The 19,319-nt window shown below is 45.2% G+C and overlaps 1 protein-coding gene and 1 pseudogene across 2 annotated transcripts in view; one reads left to right on the top strand and one right to left on the bottom strand.

The window, feature by feature from the left end:
• ARIH2 (ariadne RBR E3 ubiquitin protein ligase 2) overlaps nt 1-6,949 on the bottom strand; it is a 31,662-nt gene extending 24,713 nt beyond the window's left edge. Inside the window, exons 1-2 of one of the 2 annotated variants that reach the window (XM_065687866.1) lie at nt 6,634-6,721; nt 2,576-2,922 (exon numbers count right to left, since the gene is read on the bottom strand). In XM_065687866.1, the coding sequence (XP_065543938.1) occupies nt 2,576-2,824 (249 nt within the window). In that variant the 5' untranslated portion in view covers nt 2,825-2,922; nt 6,634-6,721. Of the gene's footprint in view, nt 1-2,575; nt 2,923-6,633 lie in introns of both variants that reach the window. The other variant, XM_065687864.1, reaches the window with a different exon arrangement.
• Nucleotides 6,756-17,382, top strand: LOC136018543 (mitochondrial carnitine/acylcarnitine carrier protein-like; annotated as a pseudogene).
• The last annotated feature ends 1,937 nt before the right edge of the window (nt 17,383-19,319 follow it).

The following is a 19,319-nucleotide window of genomic DNA, read 5'->3' as shown; positions in this document are numbered from 1 at the left end:
ATTCAATAATCAGCCTGAAACAGCTGAAGAGGTTAAAAACCAAATGTTGAGGGTTAATAAGCACAGCAACTGAAATACTATTTATTTAGATTATTATTAGCTAGTAACACTGCAGACTGCAAGTATGAAGACATAAAGCTCCAAATATCCATTACTGGTCTTAAAAGTGTATAGACGATGTGTCACAGAGAAAAAGCATGCTTAATACCCCCAATTCAACCTTTGGAAAGTGACTCACCTAATGACAATATAGAGTGTCAGAACATTCAAACATGGCATTGACTCTATTTCTTGCATTCATTTTTTTTCTTTGCTTTAGGAAACTGTATTAGTCTATTAACTTCTTGTGATAGCAAACTGCTCAGATACCATACCATGCATTGCCTTGAACATTGTACCTCCTGAAGAGTCTTCAGTTTACCTTCATCTCTGTCAGGAACTCTGCCTTAATTCCCAGCTAATGCTCAGACATAACCAGTAGCTATCACAAGGTAAAGGAGATTAAATCAACAAAACAGACTAGTGTGCTCCAAAAGAACCATTCCCACTATATCCAAAATCCCCAAGACATTATGAAAAGTATTCTTCAAAAGGAAGTTTTTAGAGCTCAAGCAAGTTAGAGTGAAGAAGTTAACACAGTTCTTACAAGAGTCTGCCCCTGTTTAATCATATCCATTAAATCAATGGAAAATAATGGTAACAAATAGCTTAACATGTTCTATTCAATTTCATTCTTCTGTAAGCTTCTTAATTCAATGCAAATTCTTTCCACTCCAGTTTGTCTCAGAAAACTAACAAAATGACAAGTTTCCTCGGGGAAAGAGAAGGGAAGGAAGAAACAGGGTCACTGAAGTATTGTGAGAAAGTATGCCAGGAAACAAAAAAGCACATGCTGCAGATCCACAGCAGATTTCCAAGAAAGGAACAATTCCTGCACTACTGCTGATAGCAAACAGAGAGTTAATGCGGCACTTCAAGAGCTAAGGTCTTTGTGGCTTACAAGATCACAGTTTTTCAGGTTTCTCCCCAGTGTATTTTTACCTTCTCACGCACAAACCAAAACGTAGCACTTGATGTAAGCATATTTTTCATATAAATGGAATCTAAATGTTCCCTGCTTGGATCGTATTTGGGGTGAGAGTCAAGCGAGCAGGTTGGTATTATCTCGGCAGCCCAATGAGGTCTTCAGAATTCTTGGAAAAATTATTTTAGCTCTGGAAGCCTAATTTTAAAGACTAAAAAAAGTATTGCTTTTGTTAATTCAAGAGAGCAATATGGCAGGGGTCACCTTTTTGAAGAGGGCTCCATTTGAAGGCAAACAGTAAGGAGCAGAAAAGCTGTTCTAAATCTTTACTTAATCGCTAAGAACCAAGGGCAACTGGCAGCTGGACCAGCTATTCTCATTTGTTCTTTTCCTTTGCCTCCCTTTTCTAACAATCTGGAGGGAACAGCAGGCATTCAGAGCTCAAACTGCACATTCTGAAGAAATCAAAACACAAGTTTGACAGTCAAGAAAGAGTAAAACTTAATTTTCTGAGATGGTGAACGCTGGGAACAAGCACACAGCAAAATCAGAGACACAGCAAAAAGTATGGCTGCTTTTCAGAGCCTGTTGTTTACAGGCTTCACAGTCCTATTGTTATACTGCTTCTATAGGATAATGATGTGCAAGTAAGGATCAAGAGATCCCTGTCATTGTTTAAAATTAGGTTTTATTCCTACCAAATAAATAGGAATAAAACCCTATCCAACATGGTCTTTATAGGCTGCAATCACCTATCCTGTTTTCAAAGGTTGCTCCAAAGAGCAAGCAGTAGGAGGCCTGTTACAGAGTAGATGCATCAGTAATTTCAACCCAGTGTCTACACCTAGACCTTAGAAAACTCTGCCTTTGTCTGACAGGCACTGGGACTGAAGCACCTGTAGTAAAGTGAATTGGTTGCACAAAGAGAAAGAAAACTTTGTAAGATTCTTATTGAGCATAATACCATGGAGCTGACTCACAGTGTGACTCTTCTGTGATGAATTAGTCACTACAAGAGCCGGCAAATGCATTGTACTTTAATTGCTGTCACTGTAATGGTAGGGTTAATAACTGGCATGACACCTGATCCGTCTTTGAAAGTCTATGATTATTTTCTCAGAACCAACAAAGAAAGGTGATTTTGTTAGAATTACAGAGTTTCAGCATGTCTTCCTATCTGTCAGATTCCTTGCACTCAGCTGTACCAGTCTGCACCATTTATGATTTGGTTTGTTTCTTTTCTATATATCCTCTTTGCATTGTGTTAATGCAAAGAGTTGTAACTCAGGAATTTTGGTTATGAAGCTCAGCTCTGTAAAAAAAAACCCACAACCTGTAAGAATCAACATTCATTAAGGAAGATTTTTCAGGCCCCAGAACCAGAATACAACAGCTGTAAACCTCAGAGTCAGTTTTGAACCAGGGACCTTTAATAATGTTCCTCCAACCCCCCATAACAGCAACATCGTCACAGTTTTTATTTCAAAGTCTATACTCCACATTTGCCTTTTCAATCACAGACTTATTTCAGGGTCAGAAACCTTTCCTCACCTTTAACGTGGCAGCCAAGCTGGCCATATGTTCATTCAGAGTGCTCTCCGACTCCTTGTAAGTCAGGCAGGTGAACTGATACTCCTCTGGATCAAAGGCATCTGCTCCCTGCTGCTCCACGTCGTTAGCTACCCCATCATAATAATCCTCAATATCCCCAGGATCCTCATCCTCTTCCTCCTCCTCGCAATTAGGGTCATAATCCTCTTCATTGCTGTCAGAGCCCTGGCTGTTCATGTCCACGGACATCTTAATGCCCTGTCAAACTGCAGACCAGGAAAGCAATTGCAGCTTCTTTTTCTCCTCCAAACTTTATCCTTCTTTTGATTTCATCTGAGTTCTGTCTCCTAAGGGGGGAAAAACAGTTTTTTTCTGTTGCCTAAGGAATTGTAAGAGAGGCCATGTCAGTACCATACAGGTGATCAAACAGCCAGGAATGGACCAATCCAACGGCCCAGCTACAGACGATTCTGCTGTGCAGGTCCCTGGTTTGGATCCACTGCGACGCCTGTACCTGCAAAGCCAAAGCTGCTCTCACAGGCAAGGTCTAAAACCTCAGACTGGTTTATTCCATTCCCAGAGTGGGCCCTGAGACTTCTGACATTTGGAAAGCAGCTGCATAACCTTCACTACAGATCTTTTCAGAGATACACAACTAAGTTTATGGTATTAAGTTTTTACCAACAGCCTGAAGTGCTGCAGAAAAGCATCACGTCCATTTCCTCAACAGGAAAAACACAAACCCCTTAACTATGACCACAGGAGCCAGAAAGGCCACCCGTGACGCCCTGTACAAGTCCACATTGCTTCAGAACCACAAGCATTGAGTGGGACTTTGGAAATTAAGACAAGCAAACAGATCTCTCACATACACCCAATTTAACACTCCTCAACACTGTCTCCAAAGAAATGGTGAAATTAATCAATCCCTATAAGTAGGTTCTACTGGATGTGATGTGGTTTGGGCTTTACATCTGAGGGGGCAAATAAAATTAATTCTCTCATTTTATTACTTTCCAATATATACTTTTTACCTTCTGAGTGTAGAAATCTATGCTCCTGTTGACTGCTGCTATTCAAGAAGATTCAGAACAGCGAAATGAACTACAAACCTTCTGCTGTGTAACTAAACCATATGAATGTGAGTTCTTAGAGGTTCAGCAGCAGAGCACACATCAACTTTGAATTGTGCCACCTCATATGTAGTCACAAATTTTCATTTTAAACCAAATAATTTAGTTTTAAGAAAGAACATATTAAAGACTTAAAACAATGCTGCAACTGAATTTTACATACAAAATTATACACATAAAAACAGCTTTGTTTTCCACAAGCAGCATGCATTGCATTTCTTATACATGTCTGCATTTTACATTACTATGTTGTTAGCTCTGTTACTCAAATATATTCCCACTGTATCACAATTTGTAGCTGCTGGGGAAACCATGATCGAGCTTTGAGAATCCTGACTTTAGAGCCCAGGAAATCACAACCACAAATTTCGTTACTTTTCCTCAACTTATTTGCTTTCTGTTTCCAGCAACCTGGCCAAGCAGCACAAAATAACCAGGAAGAGATGTGATGTACAATTAATTTGAGGGGCAGCAAATACAAACTTCCATTGAGAGAAGATGAAGGCTAGCAGCTAACTGTATTATCCCCTGAATCCTGGTATCCATTCCCTCCATTTGCCTCTTGATTCCTCAGCCATCCACAAAATAAGTAGCACACAAGTATTTTAAAGCACTGCTTCCCAGTGAACTTCAGAGGAGCAGAAACACCATCTCTCCATCCTGGAAAGAGACAGGCATGAAATCTGATTTGACAAACACAAGGCAAACCAAAATCATCTCTCCCTCTACCCTGCTTAATGATTTAGTTCTGGGCTTAATCTGTATCAACACTGACTTCCTGCATAAAAACTAATAGCTCTTTACCTGCTAAACCTTATGTTAAAGGAATAACTGTGAACACTCCTACAGAGCCATCAATAGCCCAATGTGCCACAGCTTTGTTCAGCCAACCTCAGAGCATCACAAAGCCCAGGCAAGTTCCACCAGTCAGGAAACTTCCCAAACTCAGTCAGATCATCCCATACCCTAGAGGCAGAACAAAAACCCCAAACACTGGGTCCACTTGCTCTCTCAACACCTGGTGAGTCCCATCCAAGCAAGGAGATGTTTTTAGATATCTAAGTAGAATAACAGGCCCACCTGGTACTTCAGCAGATACATACCATTCACTGGGGAGGAGGCTCAGAAGAGCACATAAATGTTTCTCTGTGCCACTAACACACTTGAACAGAGGAACTGTCTGCATGGGCAAATGGGCCACATCAAGCAGAAAACAGTCTGCAGACGGGATAACTTTCATGACTCCTGTCACAACACTCTAGGAAAGAGCTCACTTCCAGCATAATGGAATGTCACAGGCGTGTGGAGAGAGGAAAGCCAAGGCACAATCTCAGTGGACAAAGCATAGCAGGGTACTAGGAAAACAAGGAACAGAACTCACCTAACACTCAGCCCAACGCCCTCATTCATGAGCAAATCACAAGCTCTCTGAAGATAAGGCAAGACACATGTATACTTGACAGCACTAGCTTTTAAGATAATAAAGACGTTAAGTTCAAAAAAGAGGGTCTAAAAAGCAAAGAGTACTTGGATTAAATAATTACCATAATCCCTCAAATCAGATTATAAAATTTTAAACCGTATTTAGATTGCTTTCCTACCCAAGGGAGGACGAGGTCCTTCTTTACCACCTTCATCCATGATACTCCTTCATCTTCACTAACACTGGTACAATTTAATCCCCTTGCTCTCTCCAGTCTCCTTGCAGTAACTCCCAAACACATCCACCCCTATGCTCTGCTGCCTGCCAGCTCCAACAGAGATGCCCTCTTGCTGACGCCTGCTTTGCAAAAGATCTTCTCCACAAAGACTACTGAAACAAAACAGCTTCAAATATGACACCAGTCTCTTTCTGATCTCACTGCCTCGTATCTTGTCCCACCGCATCATTCTCTTCTGATTTCTTGCCCTGTGTTTCTACCTCTGTGTGACTTCTATCATAAGTCTTTTGAAGGATGCACCTCTTATAGTATTTCTCAGGCATCCAAAATGGCTTTTTCTTCTTTTGCCTCTTGATTGATAATTTCAAAACAGAGACACTGTAACTCAAGCCTGTCTCCTGAACCACTTATCCATGTAAACTGTAAACAGGCCAAGACTATTCTCTGAAACCATCTACAACCCAGCTACACACTGGCTATCAGTGTTAATCACACCTTCCCTTAGGTCACCCAAATGTTTAATCCACGGATTATCCCCAAATTCTCTATCACACACACAGCACATACACCTCACAGTTTCTCCACTGCGATTTTAGACAGTATTTCTTCATCCCAAGAGTGAAAAACTAGAACGGCACCGCATGGTCTCCACCACAGACGACTGCAGAGCCCTCCATGTACATCCCTAATGAATGTGCACACTCTCCTCCCACTGCTCCGTCTTTGTTCATACTAGCATGCCTGCCTTGTCCTTCTCAACTCATGCAACCCCTTTCATTCCCATCCTTTCCGATCTATCAAATTATTGCACATATACCTATGCAAGCCTCCCTCCTGCAGCAGCTCTGAGCTCAGGCAGAAAGGTGCCCACTCCACTTAAATTACCTCAGGGCCACCTCTTTCCTAAAGCGTGCAAGACTAAACCCTACTTGTCCCGCACAGCCAGAACAGGAGAAGGGAAGCCCGGGAGAACCGGGAGCTGCGGAGGAAGGGCCAGGAGCAGGGAGCCCCAGCACAGCCCGTGCCCCTGCCCGGCTCCTCCCCGCGGCAGCCCAACCCCGGGACTAAACCGAGCACAAGTCCCGGGGAAGCGGCACCGCGTCCCTCCCGCCGGGCTCGCCCCACCCCAGGACCTGCCGCGCCACCCGGACCCCGCGGAGAGACACGGGCCCGGGCCCGGCCTGCGGCGGCCGCGCTCCCCGGGCGCTCGCCGCTCCCCGGCCCCGTGACACAGACGGCCCCCACCAGAGCTCCCCGCACTTACCGGGCGCCGCGGAGCGCGGCCGTGCGGCGGCGTGGCGGTCAGAGAGCGGCGCCGGGCTCCTCCTGCCGGGCCACCGCTGCCTGCGCGCCGGAAGCACCGGCCTCCACGGGGCGTCACTTCCGCCGGGCGGGGCCCCGGCTCCGAGCACAACGAAGGCGCGGAAGGCGGTGAGGCGATGGAGGGATCGCGCCGCCTGAGTGCTCTCGGGAGCCGCTGTGGGCCCGGCCGGGCCTCAGCCGGTAGCAGCGCTCGGTGGAGGGAGGTCCCGCAGCTGCTGTCGCGCTCCCGACCTGCCCCACGCTCACCGCCCCCAGCATCCCGGCGTGCCGCGCGGCCCGGCACTGGGGTAAAGGTCGCGGGGCGGATTGGGTGGCACTGGCTCGGCGGGGACGCAGCGCCCTGGCCCCGGTCTTCACCCACCGCCGCCGCCGCCATGGCGGAGCAGCCGCAGCCCATCAGCCCCGTGAAGAATATCTTTGCTGACGGCTTCGGGGGATCTGCTTGGTGTTCGTGGGGCATCCGCCGGACACCATCAAGGTGAGGCAGTGGGTGCCAACGGGGCCCGGTGCGGTGCGGTTCAGTCTGTGGCAGCCGGCGAGGACTACGGCTCTCTGCGGGCGCTGCGCGGGGAAAAGCACGGCTGCCTGCGGCAATGGTGGGTGGACTACACATCCCGGTGTGCCCCGCGCGGAGGGAGGCTGGATGGTCGTAGGGTCCCGGTGTACCTCGTGGGGCCGGTCGTATGGAGGGGCGCCCTCTGTCGGTGCGGAGGCCGCCGGGTCCCGTTAGCAGCTGGTTTCTAGTAAACGTTAAAATAAGGGCGCCGGTGTTTTTGGCGTTGGAAGGATTCGGGAGGCTAAGCTGATCCCCTCCCGAGCACCGGGCTGCGGCGGGGACTCGGCCCTTTGAGACAGACAGGAGTCGCAAGCGACCCATGGGACACACAGGATGGACACAGGGCAGGCACATGGAGACAAATGGGGTGCAGAAGGAGGGTGCACACACACCCCCCCCGGATGTGTGAGGAAGTGGAGCAGTGACACGACATTAGCTTTAAGGTATTGAGGTGGGGTTGTTATCCTGATGTCATCCCAGCGATTAATTCACTGAATATGTTAATAATTAAATACATTAAAATTCAGTCTCTTCTGCAAAGGGTGAAAGTGGTGTCAATCTCTAACAATGTCATAAAGTCCGGTCACAATGCTTATTCTGTAACAGTTACATCATCATATCATAGAATGGTTTTGGCTGGAAGGGAACTTAAAGCTCATCCAGTTCCACCCCCCTGCCTCAGGCAGGGACACCTTTCACTAGATCAGGTTGCTCCAAGCCCCATCCAACCTGGCCTTGAGCACTTCCAGGGATATATTTCATATAGACGTATTGTCAGAATTAAAAATTAGATAGTAATATTTAATAAAATACTGTTTTCATATCTCATCTCACTAGGTCAGACTGCAAACCCAGCTGAAGCTGCAGCCTGTTCAAGCCTTTGCTCAATTCTGGACCTTTGACTGCTTCAGAAAGACTCTGGTTGGAGAGGTACAGTGTTAGCACGTCATCTGCAGCGCCTGCCAAAAACATCAGTTGGTTCTGTGTGTGGCAGGAATGGAATCATGTGGGAATGTTGCCCTCCTGGAGACTACACCATTCTGGGGTTGCCAGTTGGAGTGGTTCTAATCCAAGTTTATAGGTGGATTACAAAACTTGTGGAATACTTGGCATCCACATTACCTCCCTGTGTATGTCTCTATTTTGTTAAACGCTTTTGGTTCAAAATAGCATGATATTAATGCCTGAAGTTATAGGCTGGAGTGAATGTTGGCAGCTGTTTGCCAGCTTTGTTGTTGTAGTCAGTGGAATCTTGCTGTCTTTGGTACTTGGAGTTGTCTCTGGAAATGCTGATAGAGGCAGGATATCAACTTTGTTGATACAAGTTGTATTTTTGCTTTTTTCTATAATGTGTTATACCATCTGCAAGAAGGCAGAGGAGCATTAATAGGCAGTTTTATTTCTTTTTCTATTTGGTTTTTGGATATCAGAGGGACAGTTACAGCAGTTTTGTTCAGTTTTCACAAGGTGGACAGTGGTTTTCACTCCTGAATCAGCCCTATCATGCGACCGAACCCTAGTCTATTTTGGTTTTAGAAAGACAGGCAGCCTTAGTTTAAAGTCTTGTAAGTGACACAGAATCTATTTTTCTGCTTCACAAGTTTTCTTAGCAGCTGTTTACCACTTGGAAACAATTGCTGTAAAGCCCAACTGTTGCTTTACTAATCTGAAGTCTGATTTCTAACCATTGGATCTTGTTGGGTAACTAAGATCTGCCTCATATCCAAAATCTTCTTTCATGATGGTATTAACAGGTTGTTATGCAACCAAAATAAATCTTGCTTCCCTAGTCTCTCCCACAAAGAACTGAAATGCTTTTCTAGCCCTGAATCTCCTGCGTTTTTTAACGCCCCTGCTGAAGCACGAACATCAGAGCTGAACCATAATAACAGCCTTGTGATATGAAGTTCAAAGTTATGCTGCCTCTTGACTCCTACTCAATACTCATCAGTTTCTATGAGGAAAACTATTAAACCTCCCTGCCAAGGCCTTTTGTTTTCCTCTGGGGGAAATGGAAACAGGGAACTGCTCATGGTAGGGTTGAGCAGGAGTGTCTGATCTTTCTCAGCCAGATCCAGTTTCATTACAGTCAGTTGTGCCTATAAGAGTACAGACACATACTGAGATACAGTAATTTATTTTGGGAGAGGAAAGAAAGGGGTGGACAGACCAGCAAATATTTAATTTGTGCATCTAGCCTTTATCTAGAAAGATAATTCCTTTCTGTTAGATAAAGTTCAGTTCAAAGGCAAGATAAATGAAATAACTGCTGCTGCTGGGGTCTGCATGAGAATTTTTCCATGTGTGTAGCCTGCTGAAAGGAAACTTCAGGAGTGTAAATTTGTATGCTGAAAAGGTTTTGACTTGGGGAAGGGGAAAAAAAACCCAACAATTTGCTTTTGAACTCATTTCAAATCGAGTTTGTGTGGGGAGTGAAGTTGTTCAGGTTGGTCTTCCTGGCTCTTCCTTTATTTAAAGAGTGAATCCAGCATTCTCAGGCTCAGTGTCAGGATTTTACACTACTGCATTTGATGACTTATTAATAAAGCACACTTATAAATAAGAGAAGATTTTCAACATAATCCTTAGGACTATTACTCTGTTGGCTTTTAACTTAATTTCCTCATACTTGAGATATAAGTACGGGATGACCAGTACTGGAACAGAAGGGTGTAAGTGGTTCCTGTGTTTCCCAGGAAGGACAACTTTCCCTTGTAACAACCCCTGAACCTCAGCTAAACATGTATCATTACAAATGAACAACAGACCCCGTTATTTGGTTGCATGACTAACACTGTATTGTAACTGTTCTCTTCTCAGTAAGTTGATGTGTGCAAAGTCTATGCATAACCAATTCTTGTGACATTTCTTCTTGCAGGGAATGTGAGGCTTATACAGAGGAATGGCAGCTCGTATTACCGGAGTGACACCCATGTTTGCTGTGTGCTTCTTTGGATTTGGCTTGCGAAAAAGGCTCCAGCAGGGGAAACCTGATGACGTTTTGACGTGAGTTTCTGAGTTAATCAGACACTTGGGAAAGGCACTCCAAGGCTCTTGCAGGCTGCTGCATTGTTGCATGTTGAGTGTGATGTAAATTTGTCTCCTTTCCTAGGTTATAAATATAGTTCTAAAAATTAAAACGCTTGTGTTTAAATGCTTCTGGAAGCGTGGGACTGATAGCACAGGCTAAAAACAGACAGCATGTGGGCAGGTGCTGTGCAATTCCCTTTCTACATAAGAAAGAGCCATTAAGGAACAATTCCAGTTTAGATGGGTACAGTATGAGCTATATAATGATTGCCTGCCAACAGTCTTGCTACTAACAGAAGCTATGGGAGAAATAAATTCATGGCCAAGCGGTCTTGATAGCATTCACAGTACTTGTTCTGATTCCCCTGTTAGCTGTGACTCTTACTGTGTCCTTACATCAGGTAATAGCCACAGAAATGTTCTATCACTAGTTTCTGAAGAAAGGTGTTTATGAGCAGCCCTTCTCTCAGGCATGTTTAAGCTTCTGGAAAAGAGGTAGGAAGCTAAGAAAACATTGTGTGGTTTTCTACACGCTAACTTAGGCATGAAAAGAGCCCCCCACCCATAAAGTGCTCTGTTAACTAGTTGTGATTTCTAGCTCTACAGGAACAGAGCTCTAGCTTAGCAACACTGTATTCTATGATTTGTGCAATACATAGGAGCTCAGTCAGAAGTCGACTGTGTTGAGCCACGTGTGGTGGGGTGTGGAGATGTGGTTTCTCTTGGAGCATTGCCTGCATGGGGACTGCCCAGGTGGTGTGAGTGCATGTGGCTCTGCAGCACTAACCACTGCTGAGACAGGGTGAGCTTCCTCTGCTCAGGTAGTTCAGAGGGAGCCAGTGCTGAGATGTTGGGGCACTGCTCATCCCATTTTAGTGTCCTCATGCAGACAAGGCTGAAGGGTAAGACCAGGGGGACAGCACAGAGTGGACAGTACAAGGAAACAAATGGGCTGTGGGCTTATTTCCAGCAGCCTAATCGCCTCAGTTCCTTGTGTTTTATATGCATCATTCCCAAGGGGCGCTTTAAGAAGCAAGCTGGAGAAGGGCAGTGTAGGTTTTTGAGTCTTTATGTGGAGCTCCTCTCAAGCAGAACAGTGGGAGAGAAAGAAAAATAGATGGTGGAACTGTTGTTGTGCCCAGCTGTGCTGTGCTGTGGGTGCAGACTTGACACAGTAAGATACAGTGTGCTTGGGACATGAGGCTTAAAAATAAAGATCGGACTCTTAGCACCATGGTTATAGGTCTAGAGACAGGCAGGGTGGCAGTGGTTCCCAGTGCAGGGAAGATTTGGAAGGAAGGAGATAGAACAGGCTCCTCAGGTTTCGCTCAGTCTTTTCTAGGCCTGACTAATCCGAAGGTCAGCTAGAAAACTCAAAGCTTAGTTTGAGCAGGAGGTGCATGTGGAGTGGTGAAGGAGGTCTGAATGGTCAGGAAGATTTAATGGGAATTTAAGAGTACGGAAAGGTGGAAGAATTAGAAAACCTGAATAGAATGCCATCTCTTGGGCAAGTGAAGAGAAGCAGGAGGTGTGGAATTTAGTTAAATTGAGATGTTAGGTCATCTTACTAGAGGAGGTAGCAGGAGGTTGGACTTGAAGATAAGTTTATGATGCTTCTGTAAGGAATTTCTGTCACAGAGACTTTGCTTTGTGAAAGCAGATGTGGAATGATTGAGATGACAGCATTGAGGCTGGAGTGAGGGACTGAGAGGTTACAGAAAGGAGGCTCCTGGTTGCACAGGTAGGAATATACGTGGAAGCTGGGGTCACTGAGAAGTGCGGGAGACTGGAGAAGGAAGAGACTGCTGGGAATAAAAATGAATGGGGAATGCTGTAGTGAAAATATGCAAGTATAAGGAATACTAATACAGCGGATATGAAGAGCTGTTATGGTTGCTGTGGGAACCAGCATGTTGAATCCTAGAGATGTTAAATGTTTAGCTCTAATTATGCATTGCTGAGGCACTTCTGCACTGATCAAAAGCAGTAGATGCATTTCTAGTTCCACTACTACTGTGTGGAACAGCATAATCTGGTGATAAGAGGTGTCTTTCTGCCCTTCATTTCTTATGTACTGTGGGTGTCAATGTCTCTTCTGTTTCCTCGGGCAGATATCCTCAGCTGTTTGCTGCTGGCATGTTGTCAGGTGTGTTCACAACAGCAGTCATGGCTCCAGGAGAGAGAATCGAGTGCCTTTAACAGGTAAGGCATTGGATGGTGGTGATTGGAATTTAATTTAGGGTTCTTGTCTTTCCATACCAGGAACTTCTTTGGCTAGTGTATTTACTCTGTTCTGACAGGAGACAACTGTCATTTAATGCAACTGTGTCATGAAGAAGCATTATACAAACTCACCTTGACAGTATAAGTACACACAGCATTCATTACTCTAGCCATTTTACAGAGCACAAGCACAATACTATCTAGTACTGGCACTGGTAGATGCCTCGGTTCACTTCAAGTCTGGAAAAGTCTGGGTTTTTTTCAGTATGGAAATCATACCTTGACATGTTCCCAATAAAGAACTAAGGAATGCATTCCAAAACACATGAAATAGTGACATGATGATATGTTGGAAACTTCTCTACACATACAAATTGAAAGTGACTTTTTGTCAGTGCAAATGTAGAATTACCTAACTGACTTCAGTTGTTTCAGGCTTATACTGTGGAAAAATAAGGGAGAATCTAGTCTCTGCATGCAACAGTACACAAATCCTCAGCTTGAATGTGAGAGAGCTCTTTGAGGAAGTAACACAGAGGTTACATATGCAGGAGTGCCTGTGAGACGAGTATGTGCTCCTTCCTGTCTGGAAACACACACATGGCTTTCTAACTATTAGCTGAATGATTGTTCACCAGCCAGAAACCTTTACCAGTCAGAAACTATCACTTTAATCCTTCAGATCCAGGCAGCTACAGGTGAAACTAAATACAGTGGCTTTTCGGACTGTACAAAACGGGTGTACTGGCAGGCTGGGATTTGTAGCGTGTACAAGGGGACCTTGCGCACCCTCATGAGAGGTAACTGATGGGGTTATCATGATGCTTCTTCTATATGGGGTACTTTAAGAGAGGAAGCCTGACATGTTATCATAGATTTCACTGTCCCTTTAGACAATTGAAGGTGCTGTGTCACCCTCCTTTCTTTTTTTGTAGTCTGCAGAGCTACTCCAGTGCCTCAAAGGGACTGAGAAATAAACATGAGATTCTCAGTGAGTGAGGAAGAGATTAGATGACAAGGATCAGAGGGATATAGAAAGTAATTAAGACCTGAGAAACCAAAAGAAATGAGACTTCAGGAGAGGAGCAGCGAGAACAAAGAGCAAAGACAAATACAGAAGTGGGCTTTGTGTATTCCTTTTTTTTTTTCCTTCCTTGGAGAAGGCCTGTGACTGTCTGTTGCTGTATCATGCTGCTTTTGAGAAGGCGATTGCAGCAGCTCTGCCTTCTACCCAGTTGAGTGTGTGTTATTTTGTACTGGGATGTCACGACCCCTCTCACAACAACAGAAGTAATTGTGCCAGACATTGAATCCTTCATGTGTTTTGGTACTTTATTCTTTGAAAGGTGTTAGATTGTTCCCTGTACTGGGGCAACATTTCCCTATTTCTGAGCTTTGATATCCCAGTTTAGGTGTTTGTTCTATCCAGTGCTTCTCATGGAAGTGTAGCAGGTACCAGTATAACTCTGGCTATGCAACTCAGGCTGGTTCTCCAGTTCAGGCCTGAGCTAAGAGTGGGCTGTAGGAGTACCTTAAAAAAAGCCCCAAAATAGAATTATTAGAACAAATAATGTGCAAAGCTCCTTACCTGTTCTGGTCTGCTGTGCAGTAATTAAGAAAGCTTAGAGCTGTCTCATCATTAGCTTAACAGCCAGCAGGCAGGTTACGGTCTGACTTGAAAGGCTGCTTGTAGAAGTGCTTGCGAAAGGGTGCCCAGTTCTTGCCTTTAGCACCTGCTCTCCATTGGAAAGTTCAGGCTCCTCTGTCCAGAGCAACAGAAGATTTGGTCTGTAGAGGAGGTTCAGAAAGGAATCAGGATGTGCTCAGTGGTGGTGCTGAGCTGGCTTGGGGCTGCTCTGCCTCTAGGCTTCCTTTCGCACTACTCAGTCTTTGCTGTTTACCCACCAGATGTCCCAGCCAGCGGAATGTACTTCATGACGTATGAGTGGCTGAAGAACATTCTGACCCCTGAGGGAAAGAGGTTAGTGAGATCTCGCAGTCATCATTTTCTGGACTTCCCAGGCACTGCTGGCTAATCTCCCCAGATACAAAGAGATTTAGAGCAGTGTCTTCAAAACAAATTAAATAAAATGGTTGCTCATCTTGTGAGTTGAGCTGGTTTGGGCTGGGATTAACTGACAATCAAAAGTCTATTCTGAGGTTCTCTCAGATTTGAGCCTTGGATCTTATTAGCCAAGTAAGCAACACCTCAAGTATCTTTGTTTTCACCCTTATGTGTGCACAGAGCTGGGGATTTTGGTTGTTGGGTCTTTTGTTTAGTTTTTTTCACAGAGCAGCTGTTGTGTGCTGCTGAATGAACCTGTAGGGTGGAGTCAGTACACTTACCCACAGAGCTCTAATGCTTGGAAATCTTGCTCAGACTCAGTGCTCTGTGTGTGTCTGCAGCATTGTGCTGCCTTCTGGCTCTCAGCTGGGCTGCCTCTTTGTCACCTTAGTGAAAACAGATGAGAATTTATTTCTTCTTTTAACTTCCTCTGATTTTGTTTTCTTTTTTCTTTTCCTCCCACCCCAATCCCACCACAGTGTGAATGACCTCAGTGCAGCAAGGATCCTCTTTGCTGGGGGCCTGGCTGGGATCTTCAACTGGGCAGTTGCCATCCCATAGACGTGCTGAAATCCCATTTCCAGACTGGTGAGTTTTATGTCAGCTTGTCACAACCATACTCAATGTGGTGCTTTGGGAATGGGATGGGCAGCAATGGAAGATGCCATGTGAGCATGCATCTGGGAAGGAGCGTGTCTTGAGCTTGAGACACATATGTGAAGAACCCAAGTATGTTCCTAGCTTTTTAGGTAGTCTGGTGGACTTGATGATGTAGATTCTTTGTGGTGATGGTGAGCACTTACCTTCTGCTTACTGAGCCTTTAGTAAGATGTCTTTGTTTGCTTGCTTTTGACTGAGAGAGATAATTTTCCTGAGCAGATGTTGTCACAACATAGCTTAAGCAGTGCTTCGATACTGGTGTCACCTAGATGGCGTAGCAGTATGAACCTGTTGAAAATCCTGGGCTGTTAAATTTATGCTTGTGACTACCATGCAGCTACTAATGTGTTTTGCATCCCTTTCAGCTCCTCCAGGAAAATACCCAAGTGGCTTTAGAGATGTGCTGAGAGAACTTATCAGAGAGGAAGGAGTTGCATCTCTGTATAAGGGCTTCACAGCTGTAATGATAAGGGCATTTCCTGCTAATGCGGTGAGTAAATTGTGATCCCAGTTGGGGTTTGGGGATGGCCGCTCACAGGGAATGTTTGCAGTCTGCAGAGGAGAGAACTGGCTGATCAGTGTTGGACCATTTCAGTGAGATTCTTGTCTCTGCAGGTGCTTTTAGCTGTTGGTATCTCAGTTCTAAAACTGTGCCTTGGTCTAGGAGGAACACCAAATAAACCTTTCTTCAAAGCTTTGTGTGAAAGCCTTTTGTTGACTTTCTCTGATAGTTTTTCTCTACTGACCCTACATCCAGTAGAAGACAGAAATCCGTGGTTAAATTTAGACCAGCTTCCCCTTCAGTAAATAATGAACTGAACAGAGAAGTTGTGCCTTTTTGTGGAGAGATATAGTAGAATTCTTGCCTCTGGTCCAAGACCTTTTTTTCTTCTCTTCCTTCTCCCCCATCAACCCCATGAGGTGTGCATAGTGCTGCATTTGAAAAACAGTTTGGATCAGGTTTTAAGAATACTTACATGTTCTGTGTGTTCTGTCTTTTCCAGGCATGTTTCCTTGGGTTTGAAGTTGCTATGAAGTTTCTTAACTGGGTTGCACCAGGTCTATGAAGGCTAGGAAGTCTGGAAATGAGAGAGGAGGAGAGTGCAAGTCTGCCTCAAAGGAATAAATGAATGATCACTTGAAGTTTCAGGAATGATTGCTTGCCTAATACCTTTTTGCCTTCCTCACATTCTTTAGGTGGTGCTATGCGCCGTTCAGAAACATAAGCCATAGCTCTGAAACGGTTAATGAGGACTTAGAGGTGATTGACCTGTCTTCTGAGCCAATGTACCACAGCAGTACTGCTGCTAACAGACAGCTATCACTATTACACAATTACACACACTACCTTAAGTCCTTCCTTGTGGAGGACTTTTAAAAATGTAATTATTTACTGAAGAAACATGTGGCTGTTAATGCTGAAAAGCTTCCTCAGAACAGCTGTTTGGCAGTGTGTACTTCACTCAGGGTGTATGTTAGCAGCTGCACACACTAGTGTCTACAAGCAGTGTCAGAGCATTCTTGTCTCCTGTAGTTTTAGTTGTGGCTATTCCTAAGTTTTCATCTTACATGCATGTAATGAAGCAATCACAGAACTAAGCAAGGTAGGCCAGAGCTATGTTTCAGGGGGCAGGAGGTGTTACAGATGCTGTATCAGATCTTGCACACTGATCTTTTCTGTGGAACTAGTAGGGAAAATGAATTATGCTTAACATTTGTACTGAGCTTTACTGGGGCAGCCAGAGGGGAAATGTGTCTGATTGACCTGAACTTTTCTCATAAATCCCTTTCTGTCCCACTGAAGATATCCAAATGTGACTTCAAAAGTACAGCACAATTCATAGCAACCCATGGTATATTTGATTCATCAGATGCTGCGTCCTGGGATTCAATCCCTGACACTGACCTGGGAAAATTTAACAGCACTTCCAAGAGCTCCACTGCTCTGACACCAGGGGGAGTACAGGAAGGGGGACCCTGGCTCTGCCTCTTGTCTAACTTTATTCTTGCTCCTGTTCCTTGTTTTCTCGTAATATCATTAATCACATTTTCATTGAGAAATGACTAATGTTAAGAAGCAAAAAGGAATTCTAATTTCTCTTGGTTTTGATGCAGTGTTATGAAACTCAATAAAGCTAACTGCTGCTTGGCTGGAACCTGTGCTGCTGTTTGTTTGCTTCTTGCATGGTTAGTTTTGCAAATGTTTTCCAGTTCTTAACTCCGAGATGTGATTGGGAAGTATGTTGTGTTGACCCCTTGCCTCTGATCTGTTGGATTTCTGACATGAGCTGTGGAAATGAATGTTCTGCTCTTCACATGTTTGTCATGCAAGTCCTGTTAGGAGCTGTGTTGGAGATGCGATTTTTCTTTTTTAACACTAAAATCACATCTTGGCTGGGAGAAGCCTGGACACAGATACAGGGGGGTGTACATGAAAGCATCTGTCTTGATGGCCCACAGGAAAGGATGCCAAGAGTTTGGCCTTGGTCTGGTGCAGTCTGTAGGCCTGTACCATAAAGACACAGTCTGCACCTTTGGCTTTTCACAGGCAGGGTCAGCCTTGAGAGCTTTCTACCCACCAAGTGCTGCTGCAGAAACCCCAAATCCCACTTTACTTTCCACTTTGGAAGGACCAGATGGGAACTTGCCTTCCCCAGAGTCTGTCTTGTGTTTTACAGAGTGGGGTAGCTCCTGTTGTGGGACAATCCCAGTCACTTAGAGCTGCCTCCCCATTCTTGCTGAGTTAATACTGGTTCAGAGAAGTGGTGCATAAAGGACACTAACCTCTCAAATTGTTTTAAACACAATTCTAGGTTTACTGTGGCTAAATCCAAACTAGTTTCAAGAGGACCAGGTCTGCATTTATGGTTCTGTGCTGCTTAACCCCCAGGTGCTTTGCTGTATTCTGGTTCCCTAGCTGTTCTGGCCACCTTTCTGACTCCTGTGCTGGGGCTGTGATGACTAGAAGCAGCTTTCATCTTTAAAAAGTGGTTGAAGGATGGACTTCCCCCCCCCCCCTTATGTCTTACCCACGTGCTCCAGAAATGCTGAGGCTTACTGGGAGGGATGTGCATTTGTCTTAAAATTCCAGACACTGACGCGTAAGCTGCCCATTGCAGCTGCCCTGTCAAACGCATCCTGTTGAGCTCCTCCTCATCTCCTAGGAAGCAGGGAAAAAGAGCATCACCGTCCTGGCTGGTCTGGGCTGGTTATGAAGCAGTTGCCCAGCAGATGGCTGTCTGGGGCCGTCAGCAGGATGCAACAAACCCGCAAGGTCAGAGTCCTGGAAGCCAGCATTGCTGCTGCAGGACACTGCATCCGCTTGTGGCAGCCGCACCGGCCCGGGTTGAACTGCACGAATTCCACATCTGGGTCAGGACGTGCAGGCAGCTGGAAAGGAAGAGCCCCCCACCCATCCTGCTGTGACCGCCAGGCTTGGTGCTGAGCTGTGTGCTATAGTTTGTATTCCCTCCCATCCCGGTCCTGCTAGGCTGAAGAGCTGCAGGCTATGAAAATCATTCTTGGACACAGAATGTGGAACTAGTAACATCTTGAACTCACTTGCTGGGATGAAGGGCACAGCTCCTCCATTCAGGCACCGAGGAGCCTTCTCAGTCTGTGTGCTGGCCTCTTGCTTGGTGCCCCAGGTCTTACCTTGGTGCTGTCAGCAGCCCAGGCTTGCCCATCTCTGTGCCCTTCAGCATGGCTTGCTCTGAGAGACTGAAATACTCTCTACACTCTAATAGATCGGTTGTTACTAGTAACCATAAACTGTCTCCCTTCTGCCAAGCTATCCCTTTTAATACTTCTTTTATAAAGCGTTTCAGATCCTTTTCCCAATTTCAATTATCCAAAACTCCCCACTGTGAAGTTTTTGCAGACTTTCACATTTTGTGTGACAAACCTCTGCCTGTTTAAACATGCTCAATTTCATTTGGTGCTTTAGGCAAGTAAAACATGGGAGAAAGCAATTGGGAACGAGGGGCTGCTTTCCAACAGCAGTGGTGGGAGGAGAGGAGCCTTGGGAAGGCCGATCAGACACATCTGCTGGCTCAGAGCCTGAAACCAAGGCACCCTGGAGATGTTTTAAAAG

Source organism: Lathamus discolor, chromosome 7 (genome assembly GCF_037157495.1).
Source record: "Lathamus discolor isolate bLatDis1 chromosome 7, bLatDis1.hap1, whole genome shotgun sequence".
Lineage (NCBI taxonomy): Eukaryota > Metazoa > Chordata > Aves > Psittaciformes > Psittacidae > Lathamus > Lathamus discolor.
The sequence above is the reverse complement of the archived record's forward strand: the minus strand, read 5'-3'. Positions and strand labels throughout refer to the sequence as shown.